The 20,240-nt window shown below is 40.4% G+C and overlaps 1 protein-coding gene across 1 annotated transcript; it reads left to right on the plus strand.

The window, feature by feature from the left end:
• The first annotated feature begins 1,149 nt into the window (after positions 1-1,149).
• On the plus strand, positions 1,150-16,892 carry LOC113434865 (estradiol 17-beta-dehydrogenase 11-like). The gene is made up of 7 exons (XM_026698351.2): positions 1,150-1,402; positions 2,497-2,604; positions 4,991-5,122; positions 13,517-13,623; positions 15,194-15,331; positions 16,258-16,374; positions 16,540-16,892. The coding sequence occupies exons 1-7, from the start codon at positions 1,193-1,195 to the stop codon at positions 16,613-16,615; spliced, it is 888 nt and encodes a 295-aa protein (XP_026554136.1). The 5' UTR covers positions 1,150-1,192; the 3' UTR covers positions 16,616-16,892.
• Positions 16,893-20,240: the final 3,348 nt, after the last annotated feature.

Genomic DNA, 20,240 nt, shown 5'->3' on the forward strand with positions numbered 1-20,240 from the left:
GTGGGTGTATGTGTGCGCACTGGGGAAGCCTCCTGGGAGCAAAAACGCCCCCCAGGAGGCTGCCCTAAAGCCCAGGAGACCCAAAAATGGAGCACAAGAGGGTGCTGCTTTGTTTTTTGCCTTCCTGGGCACCAGGGAAGCTTATTGGGAGCCTATTCCCCCCCCCGCCCCCCGGAGGCTGCCCTGAGGCCCAGGAGGCCCAAAAATGGAAGTCGGGGGTGCTGAAAATAAAAAAGGATTGTTTGAAAGGATGATACCTTTCTGCCAACATGCTAGTTATTATAAAATTTATTTTAAAAAAATAATTTTTATTTAACATTTATGTGATTAAAAACAAACAAATAAGCATATATATATATATATATATATATATATATATATATATATATATATATATATATATATATATATATACACATACATACACATATACATATATACACACACATTTTACAGGGAGCTTTGAGCAATAGTTACACATATTTTTCTATCATTGACGTGTTCTACCTTGTTACAATAACTTCTTCGCCCTTTTAATGTCTTTGTTTCTATGCATTTAAGTTTACAATTAATTGCACGTCTGCCTTGTTTTCAATATATTATCAAATTATCAGATGTTATCTTTTCTTTAACCAATTGTACCAGATTTCCCATACTTTGTAATAATTGCTATCTTGATTATTTTTTAAGAGCTTGGTTAGTCTGTCCATCTCAGTGCACTCATGTATTTTATTGATTATTATATTTTCTGAGAGGGTTGTAGCTAATTTCCAGTTTTGGGCAAAGCTTATTCTGGCTGCAGTTATGATATGCAAAATCAAGTACTGATCTATCTTTTTCAAGTTTGATTCTATCATGCCTAATAAAAAGATTTCAGGTTCAAGTTTTAGTTCTTGTTTCATTGTTTCTAATGTCCTAGTTCTAATTTTTTGCCACATGGACAAGTCATGTGCCACATGTGCACATGGACAAGTCCACCACATGTGGAAATATGTTCCCTGAATGTAGTTGTATTTTCAGTAATTTGATTATTAAAGTGATTATAAACTTCAAAGAGCAGGTGTATTTACTCTCCTACTTCATTTTGTAAGAACACTTGCAGAGGATGGAGTTTTGCAAGAACTCTAGTTAGCAAGTGCAATAAAAGTCCTCCCAACAGTCTGTGAAATCACATTTGTAGAAGAAAGCAAGAATGCATCCCATATTAGATTTCCTCTGGTTTGCAGTCTTTGCAACCTATTGCTATGTTGAAGCTTTGGTGAAATGTTTTATTCCTGTGAAGAGAAAATCTGTGGCTGGTGAAATTGTCCTTATCACTGGAGCTGCAAATGGCATTGGAAGACACACAGCCTTTGAATTTGCCAAACAAAGAAGCCGATTGGTTCTCTGGGACATAGACAAGGTACGGCAATTATTCTACTTTAAAATGAGTGAATTAACAAGATAGAAAAATAAGGGGAGGGAGAGAAAGAAAAATAAGTAAAGACATTCCTGAAAATAAGATCTAAAGATATATCTGGGACAAGTTCCAATGGAAATAAAGTATGCTTTTGGTTAGGTTTGGAAAATAGGAAAATTTTATTAATCATTATTTTTCCATCCCTTGTAATATTTTGTCTAACTCTTGCTGCGTTATATGAAAGCCAAATTGTTCTTTGTTTTTTTCTATAGTGTGTTTGAACCTGTAGATAAGGCCACCATCCTATTTCAATTCCCTGAAATTCTAATTGGTTCCATGTTTTAATTCCCCTTTTTCATTTAGTAGGTCCCTATATTTTATCATTTCGGTGCAATCTATAGCATTGGGATATATTAGTGCTTCCATTGTCGATAATCATAATGGCACCTTCACATAATGATTCTTTTTAGTTCTTCCGATATAGCTAACAGACCTCTTAGGAAGGGGGTGAGGTCAATAGTAGACAGGCTAAGGTTAAAGTTTTTGGGGTTTGGGGAAGAAACCAGAAGAGTCAGGTAGAGTATTCCAGACATTGACCACTGTTGCTGAAGTTGTATTTCCTGCAATCAAGTTTGGTGCGATTAACCTTGAGTTTGTATCTATTGTGTTCTCTTGCGTTGTTATGGTTGAAGCTGAAGTATTCATTGACAGGTAGGACATTGCAATGTATGATTTTATATACCATACTTAGATCGGACCGAAGACAGCATAGTTCTAGGTTTTCTAGGTCTAGGATTTTGAGTCTCGAGTCTGGTGGCATAAGGTATTCTGCATTGAGTAGAGGAGTGGAGAACTCTTCTTGTGAAATATTTCTGGACTTTCTCAACTGTGTTAATATCAGATACGTAATGTGGGTTCCAGACTGATGAGCTCTATTCGAGTATTGGTCTAGCAAATGTTTTGTATTTCTTCTGGAACTTCTGGAACTATGATCTTGCTGACACTGTAGTAACCTTTTCCTCCTCCTTTGATTCAGTAATATTTTGTTGGCAGAACGCAAAGAAGCGAATGATATTTATCCTTTCTACTGTTTGTAGTCTGGCATCGAGGAAACAGCTGAAGACTGCAGAAAGTTGGGAGTCGAAGCATATCCTTATGTGGTGGACTGCAGTTTGAAAGAGGAAATCTACAGTGCGGCTGAGAAAGTGAGAATTCTGTACAGTAAATGTATGTCCTCTCTCCACAGAATCGGTCCTTGGTGCCCAAAAGGTTGGGGGCCACTGCCATAAATTATCTTAGAAAAGAAAAAGGCAGGTTTGCAAGGCAGCACTTGGTAGCATCTGTACATCCATTTGTCTACACAATGCTGACCATGCGCACTCCCTTCAGACTCCTGCCCCAATACATGCTGTGCCTCTTGCTCAACCTCCGCAACTCTTGCCCCGTACCCATGTGCACCTCTTCATTCCCTCCACCACCCTGGAAGCAGCCTCTTAATTGTTTGCAGGCCTAGGACTTGCGACTGCCTGCTGTCTTCCCAACTGACTGTGGGAAGCTGGCAGGAAGTAAGTGCTCTTAACTGAACAGCTGCAGGATGCAGTTCACGAAGGTAACCAGGATTGCAGAGATTGCCGTCGTTGAGCATGGTTGCATGCATAGCTTTAGCAGGAGTGTCAAGGTCTGAATCCGGCCTATGGGGTACTTAGATCTGGTCTGTGGGGCTGTCCTGGAAACAGTGAAGGACTGGCCTGCGGTGCCTCTGCCAGCAAAAACAGAGTTCAGGAGGGCCCTCCTGCACTCCGTTTTCATTGACAGAGGGTTGTAAGAGGCCGACACAGCTGAAAATGGAGCTAGGGACCCTGTTTTCACTGGCAGAGCATTCGGGTGCAACATGGCAACAGGTTCATACCTATGATAGTTGCTGTCTCCCAAGGTCATGCGGATCGCCTTTTAAGAAGTAAAATCAATGGGGAAGCCTGATTTACTTAACAACTGTGCCACTAACTCATCAACTGCAGTGATTCACTTAACAACTATGGCGAGAAAGGTCATAAAATGGGGCAAAATTCAACATTTTGCTTAACAACAGAAATTTGGGGGTCCATTGTGGTCATAAGTTGAGGACCACCTGTATATATGTATCTATTTAAACCCATCTCACCTAGAAATGTTCCTGTTTGCTTTTCACGTCATATTTTTGTCAGTGGGATCCAGTGAATGCTTGCTTGTTCATTTGAAGAATACCTTAGATCAGGGGTGGGCAAACTTTTTGGCTCGGGGGGCCTCATTGACTTTTAAAATTTGACAGATGGGCCGCCACCTGGTGTCAAAATGCCTGTCATTACAAGTCAAAATCAAATGAATGCAATCATTCAATCATTCACATCAAACCTTAATTCTGTACCAATCTTCGGCAGGCTGGATTAAAAAGACCAACGGGCCGGATGTGGCCCCCGGGCTGTAGTTTGCCCACCCCTGCCTTAGATCAACTCTGACAAGAAGTCCATAAACTTTTAACACAAAAAGTGCTTTGTTTTTACAATAATAGTGTCATGCCCCTGTCGGAGTCTGAATCCAGGAGGAAGACGAACAGCTGGGAGTGTGGCTCCATTGGCTGTGGAAGAAACTGGGGAAGGGCAAAGTCTGGCTGGGCAGAGCAGGGAAGAGGTAGAACAAGGCAGAGGGAGTTCAGATGAAAGCCCACCCCCTCTTCACCCCAGGGCTGTGATGGCGAACCTATGGCACGCATGCCACAAGTGGTGCGCGTGCAATTTTTGGCACAGGAGCCCAAAAAGATTCACCACTACTGTCCTAGGACATGCAGGGAGGAACGGAGAAGAGAGCAGCATTCTCTTGTGGGACAGGAAAGGGCCCCGATTCCCTCCATTAGCCACACCTGGGAATGAGAGTTTAAAAGAAATGCATGCTGAGTGTGGCAGCTGCTGGGAGCAAACGTGAGTTTATCTTGTGTTAACTTTACTAATCTGTGTTCCTGGCATGTTTCCAACCATATTGAATTACTGCCGTTCCTTCATGTCTGGAATTCTTGCTCCTGCCCTGCCAAACTAATTACCTAATTTTGCCTTGATTGGACTTATAGCTAGTTTTTGTTGACCACATTTTGGACTTGATTCTCTGCAGCCAAAGGCTGTTCCTGGGAGAGTTTTTCTCCAGCCAGAAGGTAACCAGGACTTTGGGGGCAAAATTGGAGCTAATAAAGGGACTCCTATTGATTAACTGACTATTGCCTTTGTGCCACACCCTAGGTCATCACAAATAATTTCTTCATATGATCATTGTATGTATGGGCTGATTATGTCACTTGCCCTCTAAATCAGCCTCACATGGCTATCCAGATGTGTCAAGGCTTCAGCTCCCCAAATTCTAGTGCCAACATACTGAATTACAACACATCTGTAGAATGCCAAGCCTTATCTTGTAAAGGTTGCATTTTTTTGTCTTTTAAAATATTCAGTCTTTACCGTGCCTTTCAGTCTGTGCAAGATCTATATGGCAGCACAACAACAAAAGAGAAGAAAATCAAATTTAACCCGAGCAAAGCTTAATAATTTCTGTTTCTTAACTTTAAAGGTAAAAAAAGATGTTGGAGATGTTACTATTTTAGTGAATAATGCTGGTGTGGCAGCAACAGGGGATCTACTTTCTACCCAGGACAAGCAAATACAAAAAATATATGATGTCAACATTCTAGCTCATTTCTGGGTAAGTATCGCTGAGAACTTAAATTTTAAGTATTTAGTTAATATTAGGAACACAGGGCTGAAGCTTAATTGAGCTTACAGTACCTTAAAGTGTGGTCCTAACTAAAATATGTTGGGGAAGGTTAAAATGAGGCTCACCTGCCAGTTCACTACAGCAGTACTATAATAGAAAGGTTCCCAAACCGTGGTCCGGAGAGCTATGGCACACCAGAAAACTGGGCTACGCAAACAAGCGAAGACACATCCATGGGATGCAAGAAGAATGCAAAACCACACCCCCTCCAGTCTATGGAAAAATCTCTCTCCAAGGAGCCGGTCCCTGGTGCCCAAAAGATTGGGGGACCCTCCTATGATATCGCTTGAAAGCCCGTTCATCATCTGTATTGCAGCACTTTAGTCAAAGGGTTGTATCCAATCTCGTGTTGTTTTAAAAAAAAATTTATTGGTTTTTAAGATGAACATAGACAAACAAAACATAAAAACATCAAGCCATCTTCCATATATATATATATACATACAGAGTGCCGGTTGGTTTACAAATTGTTTTGTGCTTCCATTTCATAGTCTTCAATTACAATTACCTTGTATATATTCTCATATTTTCAATCAAGTATTAAATACATTAATATCATTGTTAATCAATCATTTGACTATAGTTTTATTCATTCATGTTTTACGAATAATCATATTTTACTTAAATTGTTTTGTGACAGTTCATATTATCATCTCAAATCTATCTTATAATCATTTTGTAGATATAATAAGAAAAGAATACATCTTTATATATTTATTATTTTCTAAGAATCTACATATTTCATTACCATGTTTTATTTTCAAACCATTGATAGAATAGATCCCAGATTTTATAAAATTGTTTATCCTCTTGTTCTCTAATTTCAAATGTCAATCTACTCATTTCAGCACATTCCAATATTTTCTTAATAATTTCCTCCTGTGATGGTATTTTCTATTTTTTCCAATTTTTAGCATATACAATCCTAGCCACTGTTAATACATTTACAATCAGGTATTTCAATTCTTTACTATATATTTCAGGTAAAATTCCCAATAAAAATATCTCTGGTTTCAAATCTATATGCTTTTTTGTCATTTTTTCCAACCACTTGTGGATTTTAGTCCAATATTTTTTAGCATCCGTACAAGTTCACCACATATGGTAATATGAGCCAGGTGTCTGATGATATTTCCAATGTTTTTCCGATTTGTTCTTGAACATTCTTGCTATTCTTGTCAGGGGAAAATGCCACCTATAAAACATCTTATACAAATTTTCTTTATATTCTGTTGACATTGTCATTTTATAATTTTGAAATCACAATTTTTGCCATTTCTCTAGATCAATCCCATATCCAAAATTCTTTCCCCAAGCAATCATAGTTTCTTTAACTTGTTCTTCTTCTAGTTTAATTTCTAATAAATATCCATACAATTTTTTAATCACCTTTTCATCAGTACCTGTCAAAATCTTTTCTAGATCAGTCAGTTTATCATAAAAATCTTCTGTTTTAGAGTCTTTATCATATCTTGAATGTATTTGCGCATATGAGCACCAATTCATCTTTATACCTTGATCCTCTAATTTTTGTATAGATTTAAGTTCACCCTTTTCATTCAATATTTCACCATATCTAACTGTTTGTTCCTTTTTATATATTATAGGATAAGAAAATGCTTCAATAGTCGATAGCCAGACTGGAATTTTCAAATAACATTGCCTTTTAGTCTTCTCCCAATTTAACCACAGAGACTCCCATATATAATGTCTTCTAAAATACCCCTGTGTTTTAGTTCCTTTATACCATAGAAAAGCATGCCACCCCAACAACAGATCATGTCCTTCTAATGTCAACAATCTAGTGTTTCTTAATGTTATCCATTCCTTAACCCATATCAAATTTGTAGCTTGGTAATACAACTCCCAATTAGACAAACCAAATCCTCCTCTTATTCTAGCATCTTGCAAAAGCTTTAGCTTTATTCTCGCTTTCTTTCCTTGCCATATATATTTCAACACAATTTTATTTAAATCTTCAAAGTAATCTTTTCCAAGCCTAATTGGAATTGTTCGGAACAAATATAAAATTCTGGGTAATATATTCATCTTGATTGTTGATATTCTCCCTATTAATGACAGTTGTAAATTTTCCCATTTTGCCAAATCTAACACTATCTGCTGCTTAAGTTTGATGTAATTATTCTCTTTTAGTGTACTACATCTTGCTGTCAAATGTATCCCCTAGTATTTAATCTTATTTGTTACCTGAATTTTCAATAGATCTGCCAGTTCTTCCTTTTGTTTTGATAGCATATTCTTTGTCAAGATCTTTGTCTTATCTTTGCTTATTTTCAAACCAGCCACTTTTTCATATGCCTCTATCTTTTCTATCAATTTTAATGCTGTTTCTAGTGGGTCTTCTAAAATGAAAACCAGATCATCTGCGAATGTTTGCAACTTAAATTCTTCCTGTTTAATTTTCATCCCTTTTATATCCTTTTCTTCTCTAATATTTCTGTTTAGCACTTCCAAGATTAACACAAACAACAGAGGTGATAGTGGGCACCCTTGTCTTGTTCCTTTTCTTATATCAGTTCTCCCTCTATCATTACCTTTGCCATTTGCTTATGATATATAACTTCTATTGCTTGAATAAATTTTTTAGCAAAGCCCATCTGTTCCAGTTGTAATAACATGAATCGCCAATTCATATTATCAAATGCCTTCTGTGCATCTAAAAATATCAAAGCCATTTGTTTTTCAGGGTGTGCCTCGTAGTATTCCAAAGTGTCCAAGATTACTCTCATATAATCTTTAATTTGTCTCTTTGGCAGAAATCCATTTTGATCAGGATGGATAAAATTGTTTAAATATTTTTAAGTCTTTCTGCCAATATTGAAGCAAAGATTTTATAATCTGCATTTAGTAGAGAAATAGTTCTTAATTTGTAATGGGTTGGCCTCCTCTTTTGGAATAAGTGTAATATAGGCTTCTGACCATGATTTAGGTATCTTCTTCTTTAACATAACTTCATTCATAACTTCTAGCAATGGAAGATTCAACGATTCTTGTAGTGTTTTGCAAAATTCTGCCGGAAGTCCATCTGGGCCTGGTGCCTTTCCATTATTTTGCTTCTTTAGTGCTTCAGTTAACTCCATCATCGTTATGTTGCTTTCTAACATTGTTTCAATCTCTTTAGGTATCTGGGGTAAATTAGCATTCTGCAAATACTGTTTAACTCTTTCCTCATCAATATTCTCCTGTGTGTATAGTTTCCCATAATAGACTCATATGATTTCCTTCTTCTCTTTACTACCATAGCAAACTTGGCCTTGGTCATCTATTAATTGCAATATCTGCCCCCGCCGCCACTGCTGCTTCTGCCCCCGCCGCTGCCGCTGCTGCTTCTGCCCCCGCCGCCGCCGCTGCTTCTGCCCTCGCCGCCGCTGCTGCTTCTGCCCTCCAGTCCTGCCTCATCCAGCCGGGCCATTTGCAGGAGAAGAGGTAGGCGTGAGGCGGGCGAGCTTTCTCCCCTCTCCCCCGCAAAATTTGGCCGTAAAATAAACCATGATAAAAAACCCGTGATAAAAAAAGTGATAAAAAAACCATGATAAAAAATAAATAATTTTTAATAAATAATAATAAATAATAAAAACATCTCACTAACTTCATTTCCAAATAAATTTAATATGTTAACTATGTTTTCTATGTTTTTTTTGGATGATCAGGTATCGTTACTGTTATTTTATTTTATGTGCGGCCCAAACCAAATTTTCATCTTCTAATGTGGCCCAGGGAAGGTGAAAGGATACTCCTGTTCTAGACCTTAATCCACTTGTGAAATAACCAATTGCAATTCCAAATAAAAATGGTAGGAAAAAAGAAACCAAATAGTAGCGATAATAATAATAATAATTTAAAAAATTCTTCAGGTTCTTGTATACCTTAATCCCACTGATTGGCTAGATAGCAGTAAAAACTCAAAAATGGAAGAAAAAAGCATAAACACACACAAAAAAGAAAAACTTGTTAAATCCTGAAAAAGGCAGAAAAGTAAAAGGTAAAAAACTAATAAGGAGGAAAAAAAGTTCTTCAGGTTCTTCAACACCTTAATCCAATTAAGAGGTCTCAGGTATAAAAGGATGCATAAAAAAAAAAGAAAGCCACAAAAAACCCAACAACCAATATGTAAGGTAAATAGAAAAAAAAATACAAGGGAGAGAGAGAGAGAAAAAAGAAAAAAAGACTACTCCCTATAAAAAAAGGAAAAAAGAAATCATTAATACTAAAGTTTTTCCTTTAAAATAAAATGCAAACATAAAAATTTTGACTTCAAAAGACAAAAAGAAAGACAAAAATCAAGTTCCAAAAGGCCAAAAGTCCTAATAGCTATTACGAAAAGTAAAGTAGGGAATAGCGCAGTTTAAAAAAAATAAAAAGAGCACACTGCACCTTGTTTGATTGTCCAAGGCTTTTGTTAAAATTTATAACTCTCTTCTCCAGAGTCTTATCACCATTTTTTCCCCTATAAGCTTCAACACCAGACTCCAGCTGTTGATAGAAACCCAGAAGAGCACCTGCAATAATACTCTTCCATGCTCTTCCCTCTATCTTATCAAACAGGCAATGTCCTTGAAAAGAAGTCTCAGTTCTTTCTCAGCTTTGTCTGGTCAAGAAAAAAAAATATTTCCAAGCCTCTAGTTGGCAGCGTTACAAAGTTTCTTTTGCTTTCACTTTCCCCCTCCTTTTCCAAAAAAAATATAATGAAAATTAATTAAAAAGGTAAAAAGATATTTAAAAAGATGACTAAAAGGGAGTCTCTAGCCTAAAATACTATAAAGTCAAAAAGGAGAGAAAGAATAGGTGGAAGAAGGAAAAAACCAGTCCAGTTTCAAAATATAAAATCATGTATAGAAAATCTAGCAATAAGAAAAAATAAAAATATTACTTTGACATTCCTGTTTAAAATCACCGCTTAATCACTTCTGTCAAAACTTTTACAGATTCTTTCTTTTTCTTAGGGTGTCCTTTCAAATCTTAAAATAAAGAAAAAGTTCTCACCAAACTGGCACACTCTCTCTTTCCGTTCTCTTTCGTTTCGGAGCTGTCCCAACTTCAGCAGCTTTAATGGCTGCCTCTTTGCCGCTGGCAAAAAGAGCTTCTCCTGGATCTACCAGGGACTTTGTGGTATCCTTGGGATCAACAGGATGTGCTCTTTACATTCATCATCTCTCCAGGATGGTTTAGATCCAATTGGACCGTCCAGGAGCAAAGATATCAGCAGCGATCTCAGACCTCCAAGATCGCATGCCGTATCGTCGCGACGCCAGCTCCGCCCTCCTGTATCCAATCTCATTTTGAGGGCTGTCTCAAAGTTCTCAGTGTACTATTCAGTTGTGGGTTTCCAAATTTTCTTCTACTGGTTCTATACACATGTGCCCAACACATGCTTTGCATATGCGCGCAGGGCTCAAATACCAACCTTTCAATCATGGTGAGCTGCCTGAGCTGTTTTTTAGCTCAGCTGAGGCATGGCAATCTGTTCTGGCACAAGAATCAGCTGAGCTATAAAGGAAATATAGGTGGTATTTGGTGCTTCTCCAAACCAATATGCCAGAACTGGTCTGAAGTGGCTGAATACTACCTCTGGTACTGTTCTAAACTTGAGATAATTATGGTAGGCTCATTGTGGAAAAGCCGAGTCTGAACTTGGATGGCAGAAGACCTGCCATGTTTCTCACAAAATAAGGCCGGGCCTTTTTTTTTTTTTGACCCCTGAAAAAACAGCTAGGCCGTCTTTTGGGGGATGACTTAATTTCCTCCCCCACCTAGAGCACCCCATGTGCACTTACCTCTCCATGAGGTCATTTCTATCGGCCGACGAAAGCTCCCCAAAGGCAGAGTCACCAGCCGCTTTGGGGCAAGGCATGGCTGCCTGCGTCCCCTTGCCATGAGGCAGTGTCTTTCAGGCGATGGAAGCTCCCCAAGGGCAGTCACCAGCCACTTCAATCAGCCGCTAGAATCGGCCTCAGGGTGAGTGCCCATGCACATTCCCCTCGCCGTGAGGCTGTTTCTATCAGCCGATGAAAGCTCCCTGAAGGCAGAGTTGCCAGCTGCTTCAGGGCAAGGTGTGGCTGCCCACGGGGCACTCCTGACATTAAGATCATTAAGATCTGCTTTGTGATCAAAGGCAACGTGAAATGAGGGCAGGGAGGAAAGAAGTAGCAGCTTGTGCTTAACCTAGAGTTCCTGAACCTGAAGGTCCCTGCTCCTCCGCCACCTCACTTTTGTTGGTACAATTTACCTGGGGGTGGGGGTTGTCCCAAGACCCTTTGAGTTTATTCATTCATTTATGTTTCTCCAAGGGGCTTTTGGGGGGTGTTGTTTCTTCCCTGCAACACAGCCATAATCTCTCCCGGGCCCAGTAAGACGCCATCGTCCCCACTGGAGGGAGTTGGGGGTTCAGGGAAGTGTCCTGTTAATCATTAAAGCAATCTGAAAGATCACCCTTTGGGCCCACCAGGATGATCTTCACCCAGCTCAGCCAAAAAACCCAGGAGCCCCTCCACTCTTCCCCCCTCCCTGCCCCTCCAGTGCCTGCTCTGCTCAAGTCAGAGATGGGGGTGGTGTCAGCTGGTGCTCCGTTCAAAATCCAAGAAAGAAATACTTAAATTCTTTTAATTAGAGAAAAGATGTCTTTTACTGGAAATCAAGTGGTAGCAACAAAAGAATTCTGAATCTGAGAAAATAGGCACATAAATCACATATACAAAGCAATGGCAATGTTCCCACCCCCAGTAGTTCAAATGGTTCTTCCAATTAAAAGTTATGAATATCATCATGTGAACATCTCCAGGTGGTGATGAGGCTTCTGCCCGTTGACCTTGGCATACTTTGATAAAGGTTTGCAGCTGTGCATAGCATAAAAGAGAAAGCTAAGCAAGAATGTATCCCCCCTCCCCCAGTTTATACAGTTCTGTTTGTAACACCTCCAGCTCACTTCCCATAATTTTCCCCCCTCCTCCCCCCGTTACTTATGACAGCCGAAAGATGCAAAGCAATAGGAGAGAATCTTGAAGGCTGACAGGGGGGCAGAACCAGTCCTTGGATTCCCAGAGAGCATCTGGGAGGGGGCTTGTCTAGGATGGAAACTAAGCAGGGGGATAGAGTCCCCAGGAGAGGATCTCCAAGGCTGGAGAGAGAAGTTTAAAAGACAGAAGACAAAAGTTTCTTTAGCGACCCTCCTGCGGTGAAAATGGTTGCAGTGGGAAATCGGGGGGAAATAGGGCTATCTGAGGGGACGAAGAAGAACGGCTGGCTCAGGAAGCAGAAATGCAGCAGGAATCTTGGGGTTGTCTGATATTTATTCTAACAGCAGCATATGTACATTGCATTGAGTTTGCAGTTGCATTGACTTTGCAATTGGGAACCTGGTGCATAGCCATGCCTCGCCCCGAAGCGTCTGGTGACTCTGCCTTCAGGGAGGCTTCATCAGCCAAAAGAAGTGGCCTTATGGTGAGGGGAGTGTGCGTGGGCGCTCGCCTCAAGGCCGCTTCTACCAGCCAATCGAAGTGGCTGGTGACTGCCCTTAGGGAGCTTCCATTGTCTGAAAGACACTGCCTCATGGCGAGGGGACGCGGGCAGCCATGCCTTGCCCGAAGCAGCTGTTGAACTCTGCCTTTGGGAAGCTTTCATCGGCTGATAGAAGCGGCCTCGTGGTGAGGGGTGTGTGCATGGGTGATTGCCCCAAGGCCATTTCTACTGGCCAATTGAAGTGGCTGGTGACTCTGCCTTTGGGGACCTTCTATCGGCTGATGTTCTATCGATAGTAGATCAGGGTAGTCTAGCCTAGGCTACCTGCAGGGCGCTCCTAAAGGCAAGTTTTCTCCCCACCCCCCCGCCCTTCCCTCAAATTTCTCTTCACCTTGTGTAGTTCTAACACACTGTGTGAGAAATGATGGGGAAACACATGGTTTAAGTAGGTTAAATTTTGGAGGTGGGGCTTAATTTCACTTCATGCCCAGAAATCATGCTGGGCCTTCCTACTGGTGGAGGCCGGATGGTTGGAGAAACACAGTAATATAACTAAAACTCAAAGCCAGATCATTCCAGATCAATTATTCCCAAAGAACTAGCATAGGACTGAGGTTCAATATTTCCAATATGCACCATGGTATATTTGAAACTATTACGTTCACGCTGCTTCCAGTGATTATTGAAGGGGAAGAAATCATCTCATTGTAAATAGATTGCATGTGAATTATTCGGTTTAGGAATATGTGTGGTTTTGAATGAAAAAGTACAGAAATATAACCATCTGGTAATGTGAGGTGTTGTATTTCCCCCCCTCTTTTTGGTCACGCGAAATCTTCATTGCAGACAATAAAAGCTTTCCTGCCAGCTATGATGAAAAATAACCATGGTCATGTTGTCAACATTGTATCAGTTGCTGCACTTGTATCAACTCCTTTTCTGGTGACTTATTGGTAAGTATAAGTATTGTGGGTTTTTTTCTGTTGAAATAAATAGTTTGTTTTGGAAGAAAAAAGAGAAAGACAGAGAAGTTTTTAAGGAATTGTGTCAATATTAATATGGCTCTTTTCAGAAAATATATGAAAATATTCAGCAAGTATTTTTACTACTGGTTCTGTGGGCATGGCTATGTTGGAGTGTCTATGTGGGGTTGGCCATGTGACGGGGTGGGCGTGGCTTTTTTTGTGCAGCACCCCCCGCGCTCCCTTTTTCTTGGCTCCTGGGCCTCAGGGAAGCCTCCTGGGTGAAGCAGTAAGACAGCAAGGGGGATCCCAGCACAGCTGATCATCGAAATAGCTGATCATCAGGAGGGTGAAAAAAGAAAGAAATACCAGTTCAACTGAACAGTAGCATTTTTTTTACTACCGGTTCGTTTGAACCGGGTTGAACCGGTAGAATCCCACCACTGGCTCTATTGCACCATTTCTGCTTCATGCTAGTTCAGAGAATAGAATTGAGAGGCAAAATATACTGACCTCCCTCTGGGGTGCAGGAAATGCTGGCATAATGGCAGACTAATAAAGCAGGATTCTGTAATGGGAGTATTGATATGGGGGATTTAAAAAAAAAAGAGACGTGCTCACTATTGCAAGACAAGACAGAAATGTCCCCATGGTCACATGATTTACATTCGGATGCTTGACAACTGACTCATACTTATGATAATCACAGTACCCTGGGTCACTTGATCCCCTTTCGCTATCTTCTGACAAGCCAAGTCAATGGGGAAACCAGATTCACTTAACAACCGTGTCACTAATTTAACAACTGTGGTGATTTATTTAACAAATGTGGCAGGAAAAGTTGTAAGAGGGCAAAACTCACTTGACAAATGTCTCACTTAGCAACATAAATGTTGGGCTCAATTGTGGTCATACGTTGAGGACTACTTATAGATTATAAACAGAGGTTAAACCCCACACCCTTCTAGCACTGAAGTTATTACCTAGCTGGGTAATGAAACAACTTCAAGAAAACAACCAAGTTCAGGGAGCATTGAGAACTCCACGGTTCAACCCAGAGCTACATATATTTTCTTTTATGGCTGAAGTTCCTGAGAGAGGAAAGCCATCAGATCAGAGTTACATAAAACCCTGGTCAATATAATGTTGCTTCCCTTTGTAAGCTTGTTTATAAGTTAATTCACACATCAAGCCAGACTTCCAGAGTCACTAAACCTCTACTTTGTATGGGGCCAAGTACCTTCTCACCCCAATTACATCCACACTTCCCTTCAGGTCCAGCAGGAACGGCAGCAAGTGGCCTTCCCGTAAGTCACAGAGTTTTATTTGGTGGGGGACCCATTCTTTGGATTATCATTTCCCGTGATGTGTGGTTGGCCCCAGTTCTGTCAGCCTTCTGGAAAACCCTCAGAATTTTGGGCCTGGGAAGCCCATGAAGGGCCTGTATAGGTTTAATTGCATTCTTGCCTGTCCTTTTGTTGTTACAGTTTTGAATTGGTTTTAACTGCATTAATCAAAGAATTAAGATTCTTTTCTCCCTTAATTCTCCTCTCCTGTTTAGCTCAAGCAAGTTTGCTGCTTTAGGGCTTCACAAAGGCTTTTCCAAAGAGTTGCTTGCTTTGGGAAAAGATGGGATCAAGACTACCTGCTTGTGTCCATATTTTGTAAGCACTCCGCTTGTAAAAAACATAGAGTCAAGGTAAGAGACAAGATACGTCTGGTTAGCATAGAACTGTTTCCCAGTTTTCTCCATTGTTTCAATTCTCAATCATCCAGGTCATGGTTGTCCCAAAGCTGCTTTTTCAAGAAGTAATTGGACTTTCTGGTTTTTCTTTTGAAGATGTTTCACTTCTCATCCAAAGAAGCTTCTTCAGCTCTGACTGGGTGGTGGGGAATGGAAGGATTTATACTCCTTGCAGACAGCTGGTCATTTGCATCCATTTTAGAGAGTCGTTAAGGCCACCTGGAGGTTTTATCAGGATCAACGGAGTGATGCAAGTGGGTATGGAGCCTTCTGGGAATTGCTGAGAGACATTAAGACACGTGGACTTCAACTTCAACATGATGGCTGGGGAATTCTGGGAGTTGAAGTCCAGATGTCTTCAAGTTGCCAAGGTTGAGAAACCCTGGTTTAGGTGCACATTGCTAACCATTTGAAACTACAGAATCCGGAGAGCGTATTTTGGAGTCTCTCACAAAATGGCTGCCATGGGAAAGAGTAGCTGGATCAAAACCTCAGTGACCAGAGGAAAGTTGATGAAAACTTTTCTCCCACCATGGCCGGAAGCTTCTTCCCTCCATTTTGAAACTTTATTTTTCTGGACAATGTATGCAGATATATGAACCAGATGCTGGATTGCCATTCTCTCTCCCTTCCTCTCTTTTTTATTTCCTCTTTCATAAATGCTTTCAAGGCCAAAAGTATTCCTATAGATAAAAATAAGTCATTGTGGCAGCTGCAAAAGAGGAACTGGTGTTTGGGACCATGGGTTTGTCACCACCATATTTGAGCAGATAGAGTCAGTATTGCTGATAATTGTAGTCCACAAGACCCAGCAGTTCCTTCTTTGAAAATATAATGACTTAATAGCTCACCATTAATAACATCAACAATTATAATTGCAGAATAATACCTGTTCTGAAGCCTGAGGCAGTTGCAAAGAGGCTCATGGATGGGATACTCTGCAATCAAAAGATGATCGTTATGCCGTCGCTGGCTTCGATGTTCTCTTTGGTGGAAATGTATGTATTGCAGGATGCTTAAGGACTGAATTTCTGCACTGACAATTAGATTTAAAATACATGTTGTTGTAGCATACAAAAAAGCAAGCAGTAACATCAAGGTCTTGTATTGAAGCAGATTTTGAGGTTTTTATTTAATGTCCCTGTATTATTATTATTTTCCAGAATTCTTCCTGAGCGTGCTTTGGTGGCTTTGAATAAGATTTTGAGTATCAAATTCGATGTGAAGAAACAAGAATGACTCAAAGTATCAAATCTTCAGAAGCTTTCCAAATTTTAGATCATGTGCAATCATGTTTCTAATATCATGGTTTTTTACTTCTTATGTAAACTGCAAAAGGAATTCCAAGCACTATTCTTTGAAAATCAATATTAAGATATCTTTTTCAAGTACTGGTATAACACTCTACTGATTTTATTTCTTCCTGACATATAAAGATGACATCAACATAACTTCAGACCTATTGATCTTAAAGTATTTTCTTAAACAAAACTAAAAGTCTCCAAGTTCTGTGTGACCTTATTTCATTTTTGCTTTACTTATTTGACCTCATGAGTGCTTAAGGAAATTAACTGGCACAATATCAGAGGTGGTATTCATCAGCTTCTGACCAGTTCTGAAGAACTGGTAGCAGAAATTTTGAGTTGTTAGGAGAACCGGCAAATACCACCTCTGACTGTCCCTGGCCCCATCTATTCTCTGCCTCCAGAGTCCTGGCTAATCAGCTGGTTCTTCTTTTTTTGCCCTGGAGTGAGGAGGGAATGAGGATTTTGCAGTATATCCTTCCCCTGCCATGCCCATGAAGCCAAGCCCACAGAACCAGTAGTAAAGAAATTTGAATCCCACCACTGCACAATATCTCAGAAGAAGTGACTTCCAGGTTGGGAGCAACTTGTTAGGAATGGAAAACACTCTCTGAAGAGAAACTAAATTGGAATGGCAGTCATTAGGGCAGAGAGCTCCTTGCTAAAAAATTTGAAGCCCACCGCTGGATACGCTTGATTTAAATATTACGTTAGGTCAATACTCGCATCGGACTGTTGAGTGAATTGCATACTTGATAAGACTTAAGCAACCCTTCACACAAATAAAGGATATTTTGAGATGTAGAGGATCTTCTTTATCTTTTCTTGAGCAGGCCCTCAAGTTGGAGACATGATCCAATCTCTCAATGAAACCTGGATATTTTATAAAATATACCAGTAGTGCTTGTATATATATGGCTGTGTTTTTTTTCCAAATGATTTTTATTGTTTTTCACCAGTACACATCTTAACTACATTTTCAACAGTAATTGCATCAACATTCAGTAATAGTCCATAATTCCATCATCTATTTGTACATATTCTAATAGTTTGTCTTTCTTTATAATTCTTATTTATTCTCTACCTTTATCTGGTGTTTGTTTATATAGGACTGTGTTTTAAAGGAACTGTAAGAATTAGGGATGATTATTTACCTTTTGTTGGGTGACTTCAGCATCCAGGAATTAATAGCATCCATGGGCTTGTCTGAAGTCACCTCTGATCATGTGGTTGGTCATGTTTTAGATGTTAGACCTCCCAGTTGCCGAGGAATTGATCTGGAAGTGATGGGGGCGGGGTCTCTTATCCCATGGCTATAGTTCAGGGGTGTTAAACCAGATTTCGTGGAGGACTGGATTAGCATTGTAGCTGTGGTCTGTGGGCCAGCCAGGGGGGAGGAGATGGGATGGCTGGCCTCCTGCAGCACTCTACCAGCCAAGATGGGGCGCGTGAGGAGCCCTTTTACTTGGAAACTGTGATGGACCTTTTGCTTGATAGAAAAAAACGTTCTCCTTTTGTCCTATACTTTCTCCTTTTCCCTCTTCCCTTCCTTGCTTTCCCCTAATTTTCATTTTTCTTTGTATTTTGATAAACTAATCAAATTTGACAAATCATCAGATTTTTTTTTTAAGTGTTAAGTGACTGACAGTTGCTTTCCCATTGACAGAGGATGCTTGGTAGAAGAGGAAGTGAAGCCACAGGGATCCAACAGTCGCTTTCTTTAACTGGGTTAGTAGTTGGACAATAGGCATGTAAGAATTGCATCTCAGTATTGTGACAGGGAAAGGCAATGGGTTGGGAGGGAATCCAATTTACGCTGACAAGACTTTTTGGCAACTCAGGGAGCAGGGAGTGGTAATTAACCCAGCCTGATCCCTGAGCAAGCTTAGTGCTGTTCTACATAGTGATTGTTGCTTTTTAATGCATTGGCTGTATAGATTTGCTTGTTTGAGTTGTAATACTCTGCATAATTGCATAGAAGCTAAGTTTAGTTGAATCTTTGCAAGTTCATCATCATCATTACCAGAGTTGGAAGGGACCTTGGAGGTCTTCTTGTGCAGCTCTCTCCAGTCAAGTAGAAGACCCTGCACCATTTCAGACAAATGAATGTCCAGTCTCTTCTTAAATGCCTTCGGTGATGGAGCGCCCACAACATCTGTAGGCAAGCCATTCAACTAGTTAATTGTTCTTACTGCCAGTTCTGAACTCTTCAGTTGTAGCTTGCTTCTCTCTTTAATTAGTTTCCATCCATTGCTTCTTGTGCAGCCTTCAGGTGCTTTGGAGAATAGGTTGACCCCTGGATCTCCTGTCTTCCCCCAACCCCCACCTCTGCCTCTGCGCTTAGACTTACCACTATCTGTGCTGCACCAAGGGGCTGGTGGGACACCCCCACCCCCCAGGCTTATTTCTGGGGTAGGTTTCTATTAGCCCCACCCCAAAATATCAGGCTAGGGCTTGTTTTGGGGGTGGGTCTTATTTTGGGGGGAACAGGCTATCATGTCCCCACTAGTTCTTTTACTAGAGACTACACATACCCAATTCCTACAATTGTTCTTCATATATTTTAGCTTCCAGAGTTGGAAGGGACCTTATATAGGTCATCTAGTCCAACCCCCGCCCAAGTGGGAGACCCTACACAATTTCTGACAAATGTCACTCCAATCTCTTCTTGAAGGTCTCAAGTGATGGCACTCCCACAACTTCTGAAGGCAATTTCTAATCCATTGGTAGATGGTGCTCGCTGTCAGAAAGTTTCTCCTTATTTCAAGGTTAAATCTCTCCTTGTTCAGTTTCCATCCATAACTCCTTGTCTGGCCTACAGGCGCTTTAGAAAATAGCTTGACTCCTTCCTCTCTGTGGCAGCCCCTCAAATATTGGAAGACTGCAGTGGTGGGATTCAAATTTTTTTACTACCGGTTCTGTGGGCATGGCTTGGTGGTCATGTGACTGGGTGGGTGTGGCCAACTCAATGTCACTCACATCAAAGGGTGCCTTGCCTGGCCCCTCCCTTCCCAGCCATTCCTTGTCACACTCAACCTCAAAGTATCTATAGTTCTGTAGAAATGTTGTTCTGAAGCAGAGTGGAAAGTTATCAGAAAAGTATTCTTATCATTAGCAGAAGTTTCTTAGCTTATATTGCAGACATTATAGGCATTCCTTAATATGATATTGTGTAAATCAGGAAATCTGCTGAATCTAAGTCTAAGTTTAATGACCTAGGAACTAAATACTTTCTGTAAACAGCTAAAAACAGCAAGGGTGGCAAGGGTGGGTATGGAAAATAAGAGATGGCGTAAGATAAGTATGTATATGCTGAATTGTGCGAAAGGACTAATTAGACTTACTTCCCCCTTTTGTAGTGCATATGTTATGGTATAGCCTGAGAAGAAAAAAACGTCCTGGGAAAAGCTGAGATTGTGAGCTGCATAAAAGCAACCCCTCGGGAATAGCCAGGGTTCAGAATTTGCCATGCTAATGCTCTGAACCTTTTGCGCAAATAAACCTGCATTCTCCAACCCTTCGTGGTCTTGTGCCCTGATTTGGAAACAGGATCTGCTGCA

This window comes from Pseudonaja textilis, chromosome 6, assembly GCF_049901715.1.
Source record: "Pseudonaja textilis isolate UNSWEBS1 chromosome 6, rPseTex1.2, whole genome shotgun sequence".
Classification (NCBI taxonomy): Eukaryota; Metazoa; Chordata; class Lepidosauria; order Squamata; family Elapidae; genus Pseudonaja; species Pseudonaja textilis.